General features: G+C 39.7%; 2 protein-coding genes and 1 pseudogene across 3 annotated transcripts in view; 1 reads left to right on the forward strand and 2 right to left on the reverse strand.

The window, feature by feature from the left end:
* The first annotated feature begins 68 nt into the window (after window positions 1-68).
* On the forward strand, window positions 69-10,000 carry LOC148833642 (butyrophilin subfamily 1 member A1-like). Its single transcript, XM_088915467.1, has 10 exons — window positions 69-112; window positions 2,539-2,615; window positions 3,570-3,908; window positions 4,259-4,378; window positions 4,598-4,624; window positions 5,134-5,169; window positions 5,974-6,000; window positions 6,599-6,625; window positions 7,409-7,435; window positions 8,319-10,000. Exons 2-10 carry the CDS (start codon window positions 2,546-2,548, stop codon window positions 9,302-9,304), a joined length of 1,659 nt encoding a protein of 552 aa, XP_088771593.1. The 5' UTR covers window positions 69-112; window positions 2,539-2,545; the 3' UTR covers window positions 9,305-10,000.
* Window positions 10,001-10,812: 812 nt separating this feature from the next.
* Window positions 10,813-11,325, reverse strand: LOC148833643 (butyrophilin subfamily 3 member A1-like; annotated as a pseudogene).
* Window positions 11,326-13,398: 2,073 nt separating this feature from the next.
* LOC148833644 (E3 ubiquitin-protein ligase TRIM21-like) overlaps window positions 13,399-15,877 on the reverse strand; it is a 29,725-nt gene continuing 27,246 nt past the window's right edge. For both annotated transcript variants that reach the window (XM_088915523.1, XM_088915524.1), the window contains one exon: window positions 13,399-14,815. In XM_088915523.1, the coding sequence (XP_088771649.1) occupies window positions 14,280-14,815 (536 nt within the window). In that variant the 3' untranslated portion in view covers window positions 13,399-14,279. The remainder of the gene's footprint in view (window positions 14,816-15,877) is intronic.

Here is a 15,877-nt window from a genome sequence, read left to right on the forward strand (position 1 = left end):
GAAGCCTTCAAGGACGTAAGAGATTTGTTTACTATAAAACAGTTATTTACTTGTCTTTCCGTCTTATATCCTGCATCGTTTGTTGTCTCTTGGCATTGTTGTTGTTGAAAAGGTAGGTTTTGCAAGGTAGCTGGAGGGCTGCTCTGGATACACACGGTGCCGGCGTACTGTAGCACCAATCTGCCAGGACACCTTTATTATCAAGATCAGGCCTTTGGAGAAAAAAAAAACCGTGGACTTCTTCGTTACCTGGACTATCAATGCATCACAAGTTTAGTTGATATTTCGGAAAGCATCGAAAATATTTCACGATTGATAAGTAGTTCTGTGACTTGCCAAGACATTCTGTTTGAGAATGAAAGAATGACCGCAAACGGTCTGTCTGGTGGTTATCATTGCTATACTCAAGAACTAATTGCGATATATCTGATCCGTTTCCTTCCGCTTATTGTTATTTTTAATCAAAATACTAATTAAAATTGGCTAATACTTTTATCCTGAGTGACATATATTTGTACACGTTTGTACTACTGTGCAGTGTGCGGGATCTGTGTCCACAACCCCACTCAGACTTCCACACCCGTATCTGTTTGCTTTAAAACACTCTATTAAAATACTAATTTTAACATGACATGGTGTATCTTATAGGACGGCAATTTGTAAGTAAAACGGGTTTTACAAAGCTCCATAATTTGCCTGAGGTCTGTCAATCAACACCTCTCAGCCCCGAGCGCGCACTATTGTATAGTTTAAAAACCAACTTTTATAAACCGCAAGCAGTTTCTGATATTCACAATTATGTTTTTTTCTACAACTCCATGGCAAACGAAAGTAAAAAGCCAGGCTTCGCCCATTTATTTAAAATGTGACGCGTTTATACCAACAAAACATTATTGATAATGTTGAGAGAGGCTAACGCAGAATTTTGTATCCTGCGGTTTTATTACCAGTTGAGGGTGCAGAAACGCACAGGACGGCTAAGCGGAGTGCCTCACAACCTACAGTAGCCAGCGCAAAACCGGTTTTTCAACACCTCTGCCACCTTCGACCCAGACCCGAAAATATAAACTTCATACAGATCAACACACCTGCTTGCTCCCGTTCCAGCTGTATCATTTGCTTAATTAAATCCGAAGTTAAACTTAATCGATTAATTCGGCTTCGTCTGCTCATAAAAAAGGATGATATCTTAAGTGTGTAATGAGGCGCGCAAGTTAAAAGACGGTTTCAAGACGTTTAAAACTGTAAACAATTCAGATTTCAGAACCTGATGAGTATATATGAGCTGAGTCCAGTCGACTCACAATTTTCGCGGGGGAAAGTGATTTTGAGGTGCGTAAAGGCAAATTCGCGCACTGTGTTAACAATAACAACAGCTCTAAGGAAAAGCAATGCAATTACTGTTTAGTATAGACTTTAAAGTTCCCAAGGCTTTGCACAGTACTTAATATTGTAAAATATAGTAAAATATAGTAAAATATTGAAATTTCCCTTTTTCATGATAGATGAAGGTGTATTTTATCGAATAATAGTTTTGTCCTGGGGCACAATTCCAGAATAAAACTGAAGACCCTCTTAAATTACCCGCCCCTCGTCATTCATTCGCGGTATTCTCTGTTCGAGTTCTGAGAGCTTTGCCGCAGTACTAAAAAACGCTGCACACAAACTTCGCATTTTCTTGATAGGTACAGGGGCACTTCATTGAAATATTAATACTTTTGTTCCGGGGCACAATTCCAGGAATAAGGAGTAGCCTCTCAAAAGTACTGTACATGCGTCTGGTATGACTTAATTTCCCTTCTTACGTGAAGTATTTCTTTGATTTGAATACTATTTAGAGCATTTTCCTTTTTTATTTATAATTTGCCATTTTTTTGCTTTTTGTTTAACATGAAATTAAAATCGTTACAGATGTTCTATTATAATATATACCTGTGTGTGGAAAAAAACACAAATATCATCAAATGTTTTTATTTTGTGAAACATATCATATTATTAACAATACTGTACAGAATTTTTTGCCTTATTTCATCTTTATATTTGTTTTGATATTACTTCATATTACAATTGTTTAAACAATTTTTATTTCTGTCATCATTTGATTTATTTCATTGGTATACAATAATATTCCTATTAACTGTTTTTCTAATGTGTATCTTTATATAATTAATACTTATAATGTTGAAGGCCAAATCTATAGCATTTATTAAGCTGTACTCACATTAACATATTTCTGGGGTTATTTGAAAACACAGAGTTTAAACTACAGGCTACCACAGGGAGAGAATTCCTAGCCCAGAGTCGAACCCAGGGCACAAGAGCTCAGGGCACAAGAGCCTGCTTTTCACTCTGTTAATGTTTAATTTTTTATTAAGTATTTGAAAGTGTGAAATTTGTGAAATCTTGGCCTTGTCTCTTCAGATGAAGAATAGGCTACTGAGTCTATTTTATTCTGTGACAGACTGAGAACAGTAGTAGTTTGTCCAGCTATTGGAGTCATACTGTAGATAAAGAGAATGACTGTGTCTTCTTTGTCAGGTGCAAGATGGGGAACGTCCTCTGGTTTTGTGCTGATCTGCTTTTTCTGCTTTCCCTCTCACAAGCACTTGAGACAGGTAAGTGTGGGACAGCTCTGTGCCACTGAGTTCACTTGAACCCAGGATGAGTTACAAATACAGAGTTTAGGCAACATCAGGAGACAGTGAAGAAAACACATGTAAGAAAAGAAATGAGAGGTATAGGGTAATGAGTTTTCTAATTTACTGTAACAATCAGATACAGCTGCTTGCTGCTGCTTGGTCATGGCCCATAAAGATAATCAGAAGTCTTTAATACCATGGAATTCTAAGTGAATTAATATTCCTTGTATCTTAAACTAAGCACACACGTCCATCTGACTGACTGTCTGACAGTGGATAGTTCTGATGGGAGTTGATGCAATCTGTAGCCTATTCCAGAAGTACATTGTCCAAACTGTGATACATCCTGAATATGACACCCGTCAAAACCACAGGTCACAAGTACTTCACAAACATGAGCACATTTGCATACAGTATGCACTAATACACATTTGAATAGCTACTCAATGCACAAGTACACACATGCACAATGGGTGTAAATCAAAAAGTTAATGTCCACCGTGATGTCATAGAGGTATGCCCATCAGTTTTGGTGGAGGATGTGGACAGGTTGTGGTCTGGAAACAGCACACTATTTTTAGCCTAATTAGTGATAGTGGAAGTGAAGAAAATAGTGTGATTTTATTTACAGTGAGGGGAAAAATCTTAACCCACAACAACCAAAAACCAAACCAAAATCCTAAGTTCTTTTCTGAACTCCTACCTGAACTTCTCGAAGTCACTAACTAAAATGGCTGAGCAGTAACTGCTTACTGGCCTCACTAACTTATCTTCCCACAAACCTCTGCTTCCTGCTGTCAATCACCTGACCGATTGTCTTCCTGGAGCTGGTCAGGTGACTGAGAGCAGCTGCTCATTCAGTCACACTACAGTACATGACACTACTACATGTACAACATGAACACACCTTCCTGCTCTTTTCCTCTGCAGGGCAGGTTAAGGTCGTGGCCCCATCATCCTCCATGCTTGCCATTAAGGGCAGCAGCATTGTCCTCCCCTGTCACCTCGAACCTGAGACCAGTGCTGCAGGCATGGAGGTGAGGTGGTTCAAGGGCAGCTTCACAGACTTTCTCTACCTGCACAAGAATGGGAAGGAGACAGTAGGATCGGTCTATAAGGGAAGAGTCAGCCTGGTCCACCCGGATCTGGAGAAAGGCAACGTTTCCCTGTTGCTGAAAGACATTACAGCTTCAGATGAAGGAATCTACACGTGTCACGTCAGCCCTGGGCAGTATTTTGATGAGCGATCATTGAACATGCTGGTCAGAGGTGAGTTTAGACCTTGGAATTTTTCTTTTTTCCTGAAGAGCATAATAATAATAAAAAAAATATAGCGCTTTTATGGAAGTGCAGCAGAGGTTAGACAATGACGCAGACAGACACTAATTAAGTAAAAGCCTTTCTGAACACCATGTGTTCTGTGAAACGGGGAAGGTAATGCAGACAGGCACCGTGTCAGTACCAACCTCCTCTCTTTGGAACCTTGTTCACAGGACAGAACACAGTCATCCCAAATATGACTTCAACTTGATGGTTCAATGCATGGCATTCTGATAAACAAAAGCAAAGTTCTAAGCCTGTAACTGTAAGAAAAACTCTCTATATCCCCTGTTTTGCAGAGCGTGTGTTTGAATGCAGCCATCCTGTGAGACTGTACCTCTCTGTTATCGTGATTCCTCCAGTACTGGCTCTACTCTGCTTCTTGGCTGCTTTGCTTTATGCTCAAAAAAAGAATCAAGGTACTATATCATCAGACGCAGTGTACTGGTGTACTGCCAGGCCCTGTAACACCAGGAGACTTAGGTCACTCTTCTAGACTGGAGTTAGAGTACGTTGTAGGTCGACCTGCAGGAGCAAACACAGCAGATTCACTCAGTCAAGGGTTTGTTCCCACTGTTGTTCAAGGCTTTTCAAGAAACAGCTTCAAGTTTTGTCACAACAGATTTTCTCTGTTTCAGATGCCCAGAGGAAACTTAAGGAATATGGTAAGTTTCAAAAGTTTGCTTTCTCTATGCAGTGCCATCAAATGGGAATAAACACACTAATGACTAACGACTTTGACCTCTTGACTGTGGGAATGGTAAAAGCCTTTTGTTAAATAGAAATCTGGAAAATAACTAAGAAAATTAAGAAAGTTAAGATTAGTGTCTGTGTCTGTGTCTGTGCATGCCTTGCGCCCATTGCTTGCTGGGATAGGCTCCAGCTCCTCCCATGTCCCTGCGCTTAATGGGCTACGTACTGTAAATATATTCTACATTTTCCTGCTACACTTGTTATATAAACTTTGCTAAACTAGATATAAACATGGTTAAAATGTATTCTGAGGCACAATGTTTAAATTGTCTCACTCACTGTCGTTTGATACTGCTGTAATGCAAAACGTTTTAACATCTGTTCTGATTTTAGATAACATTTTATGAAAAAGATCAATTTTTAAACTATGCCACATAAAACCAATACGGTCTTATTGTTTGATTTTTGCTTAATATTATAGACCGTGTGGAAAAAGAATTGCACAGCCTCCAAAAAGGTAAATTGTATTATTGATCACATTATGTATTGCAGAATGAGCATGCCTGGGGGTCACAGCTGTAGAGTGACCTCTGTGGCAGGGGGACCCCCTCACAGTCTTTTTGCTGTCCAGGTGTGGACACACAGTGCTGTTCCCTCTCCTGTCTCTTCCAGTGTCTGGAAGTTTTCCTGTAATGGGACACGTAAGGGTTTTATTCCGTGCTGAAAAGAGAACAGAAGAAACACAATGTTGAGCCCACTGAAGAAGGCTCCACAGCCTTTCTTCTCTTCTCTTTTCAGCAGGGAATAAACGTTTTCTTGTGACTTTGCTGCCTGCGCATGCTGATGCAGCCACCTACTTGAATGTCCTCCTGTAATGAACTGTTGGTGAACATGCATTTCAGGAACGTAAATGCAGATATAAATGTTTAAATATATATATTCAACCATTTGCAAATAAATAACTTATCCTAGTTACACTACATCTTAATTATTATTCTAACTAATTCTAATTATTATCTTCTAATTTAGAAGTATTCTAACTTCTAAATTAAGCTGAAAAAAATTCTAGTTCAGATTATATTAATTTAATGAGTTAGTGGTAAAATAGTTTACCATGTAAATATTACTTGAAATACAATAAACAAATACCTCTATTATGTGGTATTGTTTATGAATGTTATTAGCATTAGCAAAACAACTATACTATTGTAATGTACACACTATACTGTATAATATGAACTGGGCTTTGGGGATGTTATCATATTTATGCAAAAGCCATAAATAATAATGAAAACATGGAAATATTTTTTCTTATTTGCAGTTCATGGGAATCAGACAGATCTGTTAGGTATGTATGTAATATTCAGGAACAACTACTTTTTTAATTGTTTATTGTTTCCACCTGACATCCAGACCTCCTGTAAGGGTGAGGGATATTCCATAAAGCTGTGCTGTAGATGAAGGTTGCTCACAGTTTGTTTTCAATTGTTGTGTTGATATAAATGTCATATCTAGCCCTCAGGAAGAGACAGGTTTACAGAACATTGTTACTGCAAAGAGAAATGATGACAAAAGCCCTTCCCGGAGGATCCCAACTCTATTTGTCCAAGAAAATCAGAAGGATAAGAGTTGAAGGGACAGTATGCCCAGTCTCTGACCTCATCAGTCCCTCCAACCCCAGAAATCCCATAATTCTCAGTGATTAATTCAAACCCATCTGTACTTCCTACCCAGAAGGCCCTGCTTTCCAGAGCTCGGTCCTTGTTTTTGACTACAAACACACTTCCTGTTCTGCAGTAAAGCAGGTAGCTCCCACTTTAACCCCAGAGGAAACTCTGCAGTTTAATGGGATGTGCTTGTGCTCATGTTCTGGTACTTGGAAGTCTAAACAGAATTGCATGTTTTGAGATTAATTTACACAGCCTTCTTGTTTCTTTCCTTCACAGACGCTGTAAGACAAATCCCAAACTCAGGTAACTATTTCTAACATGTTTGTTTTTGTTTGGTCTTTATGGGTGTGTCAAAGTCAAAGAAATATATTTATATATTTTATAATATATTTTATATTTTTCAATATAAAACTCTGTATTTAATTTTTAAGTTGATAGTACTTCAGATAGTGACTTCAATATGAAATGTGATACTGTGCCATTGTCACTTAGTTTTGATTTTGTTGTGAGATTTACCTAACAGGTTAAAATAATACAATTTCACAGCTGTTTTAAACGAAAAATACCCAATACTTACGTATAGGGCTGTATTGTGATGTATATAATTGGCGTTGGACAGCTTTCCCAGTGGTTATGTTTTCCACTATGAGGTCAGAGCACCTGTGATGCTGCAGCTATAGTTTTAATCCTGATACTGAGCCATGTGGAGTCCCTGCTGCACCTGCTCTGTACTGCAAGAGATCAAACATCTGTAACAACCTGACAAGTTAAGATTGACACATCATAAACATCAGTATGCATTGATTAGGTGAACAAATATTGTTAGAATAACTTATATCTGTACTGTACTAATCTTTCATTATAAATTGAGCTGCAGAAACCAGCCAATTTATACTGTAGGAATGACTGAACTGACTATCATTCTTTATTAGTGCATTAGAAATACTCTAGTATCATCTTTATACTTTTACCGACATTGAATTTATCTGATATGCTCACAAAAGCTTGCCAAGTCTTGATACATATTATTCAATATGGCATCAAATTGAGAGTGTTTTATGAATAAACATTTTGTTTTGTCTCTAGCTTGGAACAGGATTTGTGAATCTAAAGGTACCGTTTTCTTTTTATATTCTCCTTGTTTTTTGTCTTGCTCAATTATTTGTTTGGTTGTGCATTATAGCTCACTTATAATGCAGTTAATTGTGAAACAAGTACTAAATAAATTATTTAAAAGTTATGATTATTGATTGGTTATAGGGTATCAGAGATTGCTGCTATTTAACTGAAATTAAATAATTCAGGACTGAAACATTTTAAACCAAGGTCTATGAAAATGCACCACTAGTAGGTACACTACTGTCTCATCCAAACTCAATACTAAGTGCACTGCTCATTTAATCACCTTGTACAGTAATCTAAAGCATTGTAACAGATCCCACTTTGACAGTAGCTTAGGAAGGGAAATTAATTGGTCCAGGGAACCACCCCAGTGTTACAACCCCTAGTAGTCGACCTTCCATCTGCACGTGTGACTCTACATCACAATACTCTAGCAGTGGAAGCTCCTCACCCAGTCGATTCCATTTAGCCAGTCTCTCTCGTTAACCATCTTCTTCCTTATCAGCGAGTCAACACAGAAACGACTGAGGCTGCTACTAAGTAAGAAAAGTCCTAACCTTCTGTTCACTCATAACCTTTTTGATACAAATGCCCCCCCAATGGATCTCATCCTGAGATCTTTCAAACTGACAGTGAGGCTCTGGTTAGACAAACTGTCTCCTCAGTGAGTGCTTTTATAGAGACCTGGTTTCCACAGGTGCAGACAGTTCCTGGTGAGAATGTATCCCTGGGACTGTCGCAATGCCGCCCTCTAGTGATTCAACCCCACACCTACAGTCCCATCCCATCCACCCCACTACAGCCATGTAATGCACTATAACACAAAGTGTATTTTGCTAGCAGAATTTATTCAGCTTATCCTTCTTCTCTGTAGCGGACGTGACTCTGGATCCTGAAACAGCACAGGCCACCCTCAGTGTGTCTGAAGATGGAAAGACTGTGACACTGGGAGAGAAGCAGGCTGTCTCAGTTGGTGACAATAGATTTGAGCAAATTCCCTGTGTCCTGGGTAGGAATGTCTTCACCTCAGGGAGACACTACTGGGAGGTGGAGGTGGGGGAGAAGACTCAGTGGAGTGTAGGAGTCGCCAAAGGATCTGCTAAGAGGAGTGGGAAAGTAATCATTCACAGTGAAAGAGGATTCTGGGCTTTGAAACAGACGGATGAAAAGTTTTGTGCTGCTACAAACTCCGACACTCTCCTCCCCCTGAGCCTGAAGCCCAGGAAACTGGGGGTGTATCTGGATTATGAGGGGGGGCAGGTCTCCTTTTACAATGTGGAAGCCAGAGTTCACATCTACACTTTCTCTGACTCCTTCACTGAGGGGCTCCATCCTTTCTTTGGCACTGAAAAACAGTGCAGAAAACCCCTCACCATCTCTCCTGTAGACAGAGAGGCAGTTTCTGACCAGCCATGGGCTCAGATTAAAGCTCAAACAGAGACCCTGTACAAGAAGAGTCCTGCAGACACAAGTCAGACACATCAGGAGAAAGACAAGAAGAAAGAGAAAGAAGGGAAGAGCAGTGAGGCTCCTCCTGACACCCCAGTCCAGACTGCAGACTATAAAAACCCGACGTTCAGTTACAAGAATGAGTGTCCATCTGAGGGAACAGCAGCACCTCCAGCACTGGAGGACCATCCTGAAGCCTCAAGCCCAGCTGGACCAGGAGGAACAGGCACAGCCGAGGAGAAGGACACAGAGCAGAGAAGCAGAGGCTCTGCTTGTGAGGAGACAGCCCTGCTGGTGAAGAGGGGGTCTGAAGGACCTGCAGGAGGTGAAACAGGAGAGTTGGGTACAACACCGACTGGAAAGGACAAATCAAAAGGAGGAAAATTTTCTCTGTTTTCAAAAAAATCTTAAGTGATTGATGTGTTATGCGGAGGTTATTCAAGGTATTATAGGGACTGTGCTCATAAATCCATTTTGTTTCTCTTACTGGTTTTAAGTATAAACTAACATACTGTATTTCAAAATTAAAATGAAGCATATTGTATGAGCTTATTTTCATAACTCATAAATTAGCACACTGAGTGCAGTCAGAGATGATATTTGAGCCAGCGTATCCCAGACTCCTCTGAGCTCCCACACAAGGAGCAGACGATCACTCCCAGTGCAGGTTTATCTCATATAGATCAGTTTCCTTCTTGACTGGATCACTGCATATCTGACGAACTCCACACAGTTTTACTAATACTGTACAACTGTAAAGAACAGTATATGTTCTTGGAAATAACATTGATGCTCATGAAGGATGTTTAGAAAGTAAACTGATTTTTAACTGTCCTGTCAAAACTGTGATGGCTTGTGGTTTGTGTGTTTTCTTTTTCAGTATTGTGTGATGGTTTTGTTCTGAATGGACAATGGTGCCTCACAAAGACATTTTAGTTATCAAAATAGCTGAGAGGAAATTTGCTAGATTTGCTTTTGCATGTACTGGAATTCCATGCTTTGCTCCCATTGCTTGCCCTGATGGGCTCTGGCTCCCCCATGACTCTGAATCAGAAGAAGCTGTTATAGAGTGATGGATGTTTGATAAATAAAGCGATATAGACATGTTACAGTGTCTGCGTCTGATTTGATAAGGCTTTACAGATAATGGACGGGTGTAAGTACTGCTAACATGTACTCTACATTGGAGAGGAGGGTGGAGTGTTTTTATTCCCTAGTTTGAATTTATGGACACGTCCCTGACTGCTATCAACAGAACCTTCCCGAATCAGTCATTGGTAATATTATTTTATAACACATACAGCATTCAACCAGATCTATTTAAACCAGTTTCATTCACTTCCTAGTTGTCACTTCCTAGAACTACTCTTAAATTATGTTCATTTATACCTGAACTGGGGAGCATTAATAAGCTTTGCGAGCTACAGGAAAGTTTATCATTGTTTTTATATTGTCAACCTCAACTGACAACATCCAGTGTCCAGCCCCAAGGATCACAATGAAATACTGTACAAACATTGGTCAGGAATTTCATTTTTACCATTACAATTAAAGATTTCTCTTTGACCACAAATGTTCAAAAGATCTATCATTGTTGCATAATAACATTTAAGTATATTTAAATATATTAAATATAACATATACTTTGTCTTCAGAAATACTGAATTAGTGTTAGAGATAGAACACTGCAGAGTTTTAAAAAGAGATTAGTTTCAAGATCAAGTGTAAAGGGAATATAGGGTTGAATTAAAATATATTCAAGATTATCAGTGCTGTGTCTTGGTTGAGTAAATGCACAGTAAGGCCAATGACATTTTAGATTTGATTTCAGTTGTTTATCAGTGAAAAAAAGGTTATGGAATGCAGTTCTGAATACATGAATTGACAAATGTATTAATTATCCTTTCATTCCTGTAATTCTAGTCAGACAGCCCAGGTGCTGATATGATTAGAGGGTCCTGGTCTTTATTTCCACTGGAGAAGAATGTCTTGTTGATTTTCTCTTTGAAAGTGTAAATGTTGGAGTGATCTACAGCATTGTAGAAGGAGAGTCATCTCTCTGTAGTCCACATGGTCCCCTACTCTCCTGGTAATGCTCATCACCTTCACCGCAGTCCCAGGGACAGTCAGAGTTTCCAGCTCTGATCCAGCCCAAAGACTAAGGACCCAAAGGCCAGACATTGGATTCAAGCTTAGCTACCCCTTCCTGGAAATTGAATATCTGGCAACTCCCAGTATTTCTTATTCTTAACATCAACCTCCCAGCAGTACCCCCACACAGCCCCCTCTGGCCTCTTGCCCAGGATATAGGGCTCTTTATCAAACTGCTCAGGATTGTCAGTGAGATTCTGGCGCTGCTCTGTCCACCTCACTGATCTGCCATCTTCTGACACTCTCAGGTAGGGGTTCATTGTGTCCTGATCCAGGGTCACTGTCAGGGGGGGGCAGGAGGAGAGAAACAAGGAGGTAATGTTAATGGAAACACTTCCTCAAGCAGTCAAGTGAAATTAAACCCTAACTCCTAATCCCATCACCTCACCTATCTACAATCGTCTGATGCACTCAGATAGGGGTTCACTAGAATCAATTTCATTGGAGACACAAGAAGAGAAACAAGCAGAAAATGTTGTACAAAGTGAGAGGCTTTTAGTAAGTGAAATAAAATCCTAATCCTAACTCTGTCTTCCTCACTGATCTGCCATCTTCTGACACAGTCAGGTAGGGGTTTAGAGAATGTAGTACAAAATACAAGAGACTTTTCCAGTCTCAATTTCTGGACCACCTAAAAGAAATACCATAGTTATGTGCTTATTCAGTGTGAACTTCAGATTCAATGCATAACATTTCTGAAAGTGTGGAGGTGGGGGAGAAGACTCACTGGAGTGTAGGAGTTGCCAAAGGATCTACTAAGAGGGGTGGGAAAGTAATCATTCACAGTGAAAGAGGATTCTGGGCTTTGAGACGGATTGATGAAATGTTTTGTGCTGCTACAAACCCCGACACTCTCCTCCCCCTGAGCCTGAAGCCCAAGAAACTGGGGGTGTATCTGGATTATGAGGGGGGGCAAATCTCCTTTTATAATGTGGAAGCCACATCTACACTTTCTCTGATTCCTTCACTGAGGGGCTCCATCCTTTCTTTGGCACTGAAAAACAGTGCAGAAAACCCCTCACCATCTCTCCTGTAGACAGAGAGGCAGCTTCAGACCAGCCATGGGCTCAGATTAAAGCTCAAACAGAGACCCTGTACAAGAAGAGTCCTGCAGACACAAGTCAGACACATCAGGAGAAAGACAAGAAGAAAGAGAAAGAAGGGAAGAGCAGTGAGGCTCCTCCTGACACCCCAGTCCAGACTGCAGACTATAAAAACCCGACGTTCAGTTACAAGAATGAGTGTCCATCTGAGGGAACAGCAGCACCTCCAGCACTGGAGGACCATCCTGAAGCCTCAAGCCCAGCTGGACCAGGAGGAACAGGCACAGCCGAGGAGAAGGACACAGAGCAGAAGAGCAGAGACTCTGCTTGTGAGGAGACAGCCCTGCTGGTGAAGAGGGGGTCTGGAGGACCTGCAGGAGGTGAAACAGGAGAGTCGGGTACAACACCGACTGGAAAGGACAAATCAAAAGGAGGAAAGTTTCTTGGGTTTTTAAAAAAATCAAAGTGATTGATGTGTTATGTGGAGGTTATTCAAGGTATCACAGAGGCTGTGCTTGTAAACCCATGTAGTTTCTCTAAGTTTTTTTTTAACTACAGTATGACCTAACATAATATTTCAAAATGCACATACAAAACAGTGTATGTTCATGGAAATAACATTCATGCTCACGAAGGACTTCGTGTATGTCACGAAGTATGTTTTGTAAGTAAAATGATTTCAAGCTCAGCCAGCTTCTGTCCTGTGAAAACTGTGACGGCTTGTCATTTGTTTTGTGTGTTTTGTTTTTCAGTATTATGGAATGTTTTTGTTATGAATGTACAATCTGAGCTGCTGCACGAAGACATTTTAGTATTCAAAATGGCTGAAAGTAAATTTGATAAATTTGCTTTTGAATGTACTACAAATATGATATAGTTTTATTAAATTTAATGATAAGTTAATGCTTTGCAGACAGTAGACAGAAGTTGTATTCCTAACATATACAATTATGGGAGAGATGGGGGTGAAGTTTTATAAGGGTCCAGTTTGAACTTATTGACACTTTTTGGACACATCCCTGTCAGGTATCAACATTCCTAAGTCAGACATTGGTCCCCTTGAAATATACCACATTTATACCACACACTCTACACAATCAGGTTAATGTAAACCTCTTTAATTAAGATAAATGTATTTCAGTACCAGTTTTTTCACTGCTTAGAACTACTCAGTGATGTTCATTTATACCCTGGCTGGTTAATCAATCTGGAGCACAACAGGAAGGTTGTTCATGTTTTCATATTTACATCTCATCTGACACCACCCATTGCCCAGCCCTCAGAAACACAATGAAGACATTGGTCAGGAACTACATGTCAACATTTTATATTCTTATACAGCCAATGCACCACATACTGGCTTTACATACAAAAACAAAGTTACTGAAATTAAGATAATGAGCAAAACAGCATTCAGGTCATTTTTATCACCACTGTCATCATTTTTTCAAAATGCAGATGTGATGTAAGAAAGACAAAAGTAAATGCAGCACAGGAGTATATTGTTATATATTTTTATGTTACATGTGTTTAAAGGTTTCAGTATTGTTTCAGAGTTTGGGAACGTACAAAAAAGTTTCCTTGTGACTTTATGATGGGAATCAACCACCTTACTTATTGCAGATTCTCACAGACTGGTACTCCACAGCACAGTAACTCACAGCTTTGCATGATCTACCTATTTTCTATAGGTAAAAAAATTCCAAAAACTAAACAAGTGCTAGAGAATTTCATTTTCAACAGAAAGAAAACAACTAGACATCTACAAAGAGAACATCAAAGTCACTTTTATACAGTATGTATACTGAAAAAGGTTCACTGTCAGAAAAACACAACATTGACCAAGAACAATGTCTCTTTCATCACACTGAAACTTAATATACTATTTATGTAATGTAATATTTAATTATATTCAACAATAATGTACACTTAATTTTCATATAAACTAATCTAATTTTCGAGAAAAGGCTGTGTATAAATTCTATGATTTAACAACCAAACAGGATCAGGTTTAGAGAAAGTCTAGGGCTAAATTAAGAACATATTAAGAACCATTAGTAGTATGTCACATCTACTTAAATGCACAGTAAGATCAGTAAAGTGTGTTTATTAGTTAGAAAAATAAGTTTAGGGAAAGCAGTTCTTAAGAGTTTGCAAATGATTATTAAAACATTGTTTTCATTCCTGTAAGACTAATCAGACAGCTCTGGTGCCGATATGATCATAGGTTCCTGGTCTTTATTGCCAGGGGAGAAGAATGGACGGACTGTCTTGTCAATCTTCTCTTCAAATGTGTAAATGTGGGAGTTATCTTCAGCGTTATAGAAGCTGACCTTCATCCCTCTGTAGTCCACATGGACTCCCACTCTCTTGGGAATGGGAACTGAGATCACGGGGGTTTCATGGTCAGTCAGAGCTTCCAGTGTTTTTCCATCCCAAAGGCTCAGAACAAAAAAGCCAGATTTAGGGCTCAGAGTTAGTTGTCCCTTCCTGAGAACTGAATCTTTAGCGACTCCCAGCTCCCAGTATTTCTTATTCTTAACATCCACCTCCCAGTAGTACCCCCACACAGTCCCCTCTGGCCTCTTGCCCAGGATATAGGGCTCTTTATCAAACCGCTCTGGATTGTCAGTGAGAGTCTGGCGCTGCTCTGTCCACAACACTGATCTGCCATCTTCTGACACTCTCAGGTAGGGGTTCATTGTGTCCTGATCCAGGGTCACTGGCACTGGGGGCAGGAGGAGAGAAACAAGGAGAGAATGTAGCACAAAGTGCAAAGACATCCTGGACCAGTTGAATGAAATGAAACCCTAACTCCATCAGCCTTGCTTATCTGCCATCTTCTGAAACTCTCAGGTAGGGCTTCACAGTGTCTTTATATACAGATGCAGCCATTCAAAGTACGCGTTACAGACACGTACCGCAGGTGGCGTCACGCATTGTGACGCAAGATGACGCGCGGTACTGCGGTACGTGATTGGTTGACCGACAGGGGCACTCGTGGTCTGTTGGTCTGTCGTAGAAAGACTTACAGTAAATGTCTTTGCTGTGCCCGTTGTAGATATTGAATTTTACCACTGAAGGGAAATCTTAGTAGCTGAGCATAAAAAGAATAGGAGCATACTGTAACGCGTGTGAAGGCCATAAACGATATTAATTTTGGAACATAAACATACAGTATATGGCTGGTCTTGGTACTTTAAAGAAAAAATACACACCAGTATTCCATTTCTCCCTAAACATTTTAAGCATCGAAGTCTTTAACTAAAGAGATACCGGAGTCAACAAGCATACTTTTAGAATTTGATTAAAAGGTAATATAATATGGAATCGCGTATCTAAAGAATTTAATAACGATATGATTATATTCGTGTACTGCGACAGGGCTGTGTAGGGCTATTTCGCCTCTCTCTTCATGTGATTTCCCTTGTAGCCCACTGGTCTACGTGCCCGATTACTAACTCACGGGTTGTGTGTTCAAATCCAGCTGGTGCTGGACTTTTTTTTGAAAAAATAGAATAGCGATATGGACAATCAATTGACTTTTATATTTCAAAATATCACAACATGATGGATTCTAAGTCATTTTTGATCACAATGAATAGTCACCTTCTTCCCTTCTGACAACGGTCCCTGCTTCTGCTTCCTGCTTCTATTGTGTGTGTGTAATAGAGTAAATTTTTATAGAGAAATGGAGGCTGGACAGTATGCGATACAATATACAGTGCCTTGCGAAAGTATTCGGCCCCCTTGAACTTTTCAACCTTTTGCCACATTTCAGGCTTCAAAC

The sequence above is a fragment of the Atractosteus spatula genome, chromosome 5 (genome assembly GCF_055471065.1).
Source record: "Atractosteus spatula isolate fAtrSpa1 chromosome 5, fAtrSpa1.hap1, whole genome shotgun sequence".
Classification (NCBI taxonomy): Eukaryota; Metazoa; Chordata; class Actinopteri; order Semionotiformes; family Lepisosteidae; genus Atractosteus; species Atractosteus spatula.

Excerpts from the sequence above, each read along its gene's own strand:
- LOC148833642 (XM_088915467.1), top strand. The coding sequence starts at position 2,546 with ATGGGGAACGTCCTCTGGTTTTGTGCTGATCTGCTTTTTCTGCTTTCC. Across the intron at positions 2,616-3,569 it reads CTCACAAGCACTTGAGACAG|GGCAGGTTAAGGTCGTGGCC; the intron begins GTAAGTGTGGGA and ends TTTCCTCTGCAG. Across the intron at positions 4,625-5,133 it reads GAGGAAACTTAAGGAATATG|ACCGTGTGGAAAAAGAATTG; the intron begins GTAAGTTTCAAA and ends TTAATATTATAG.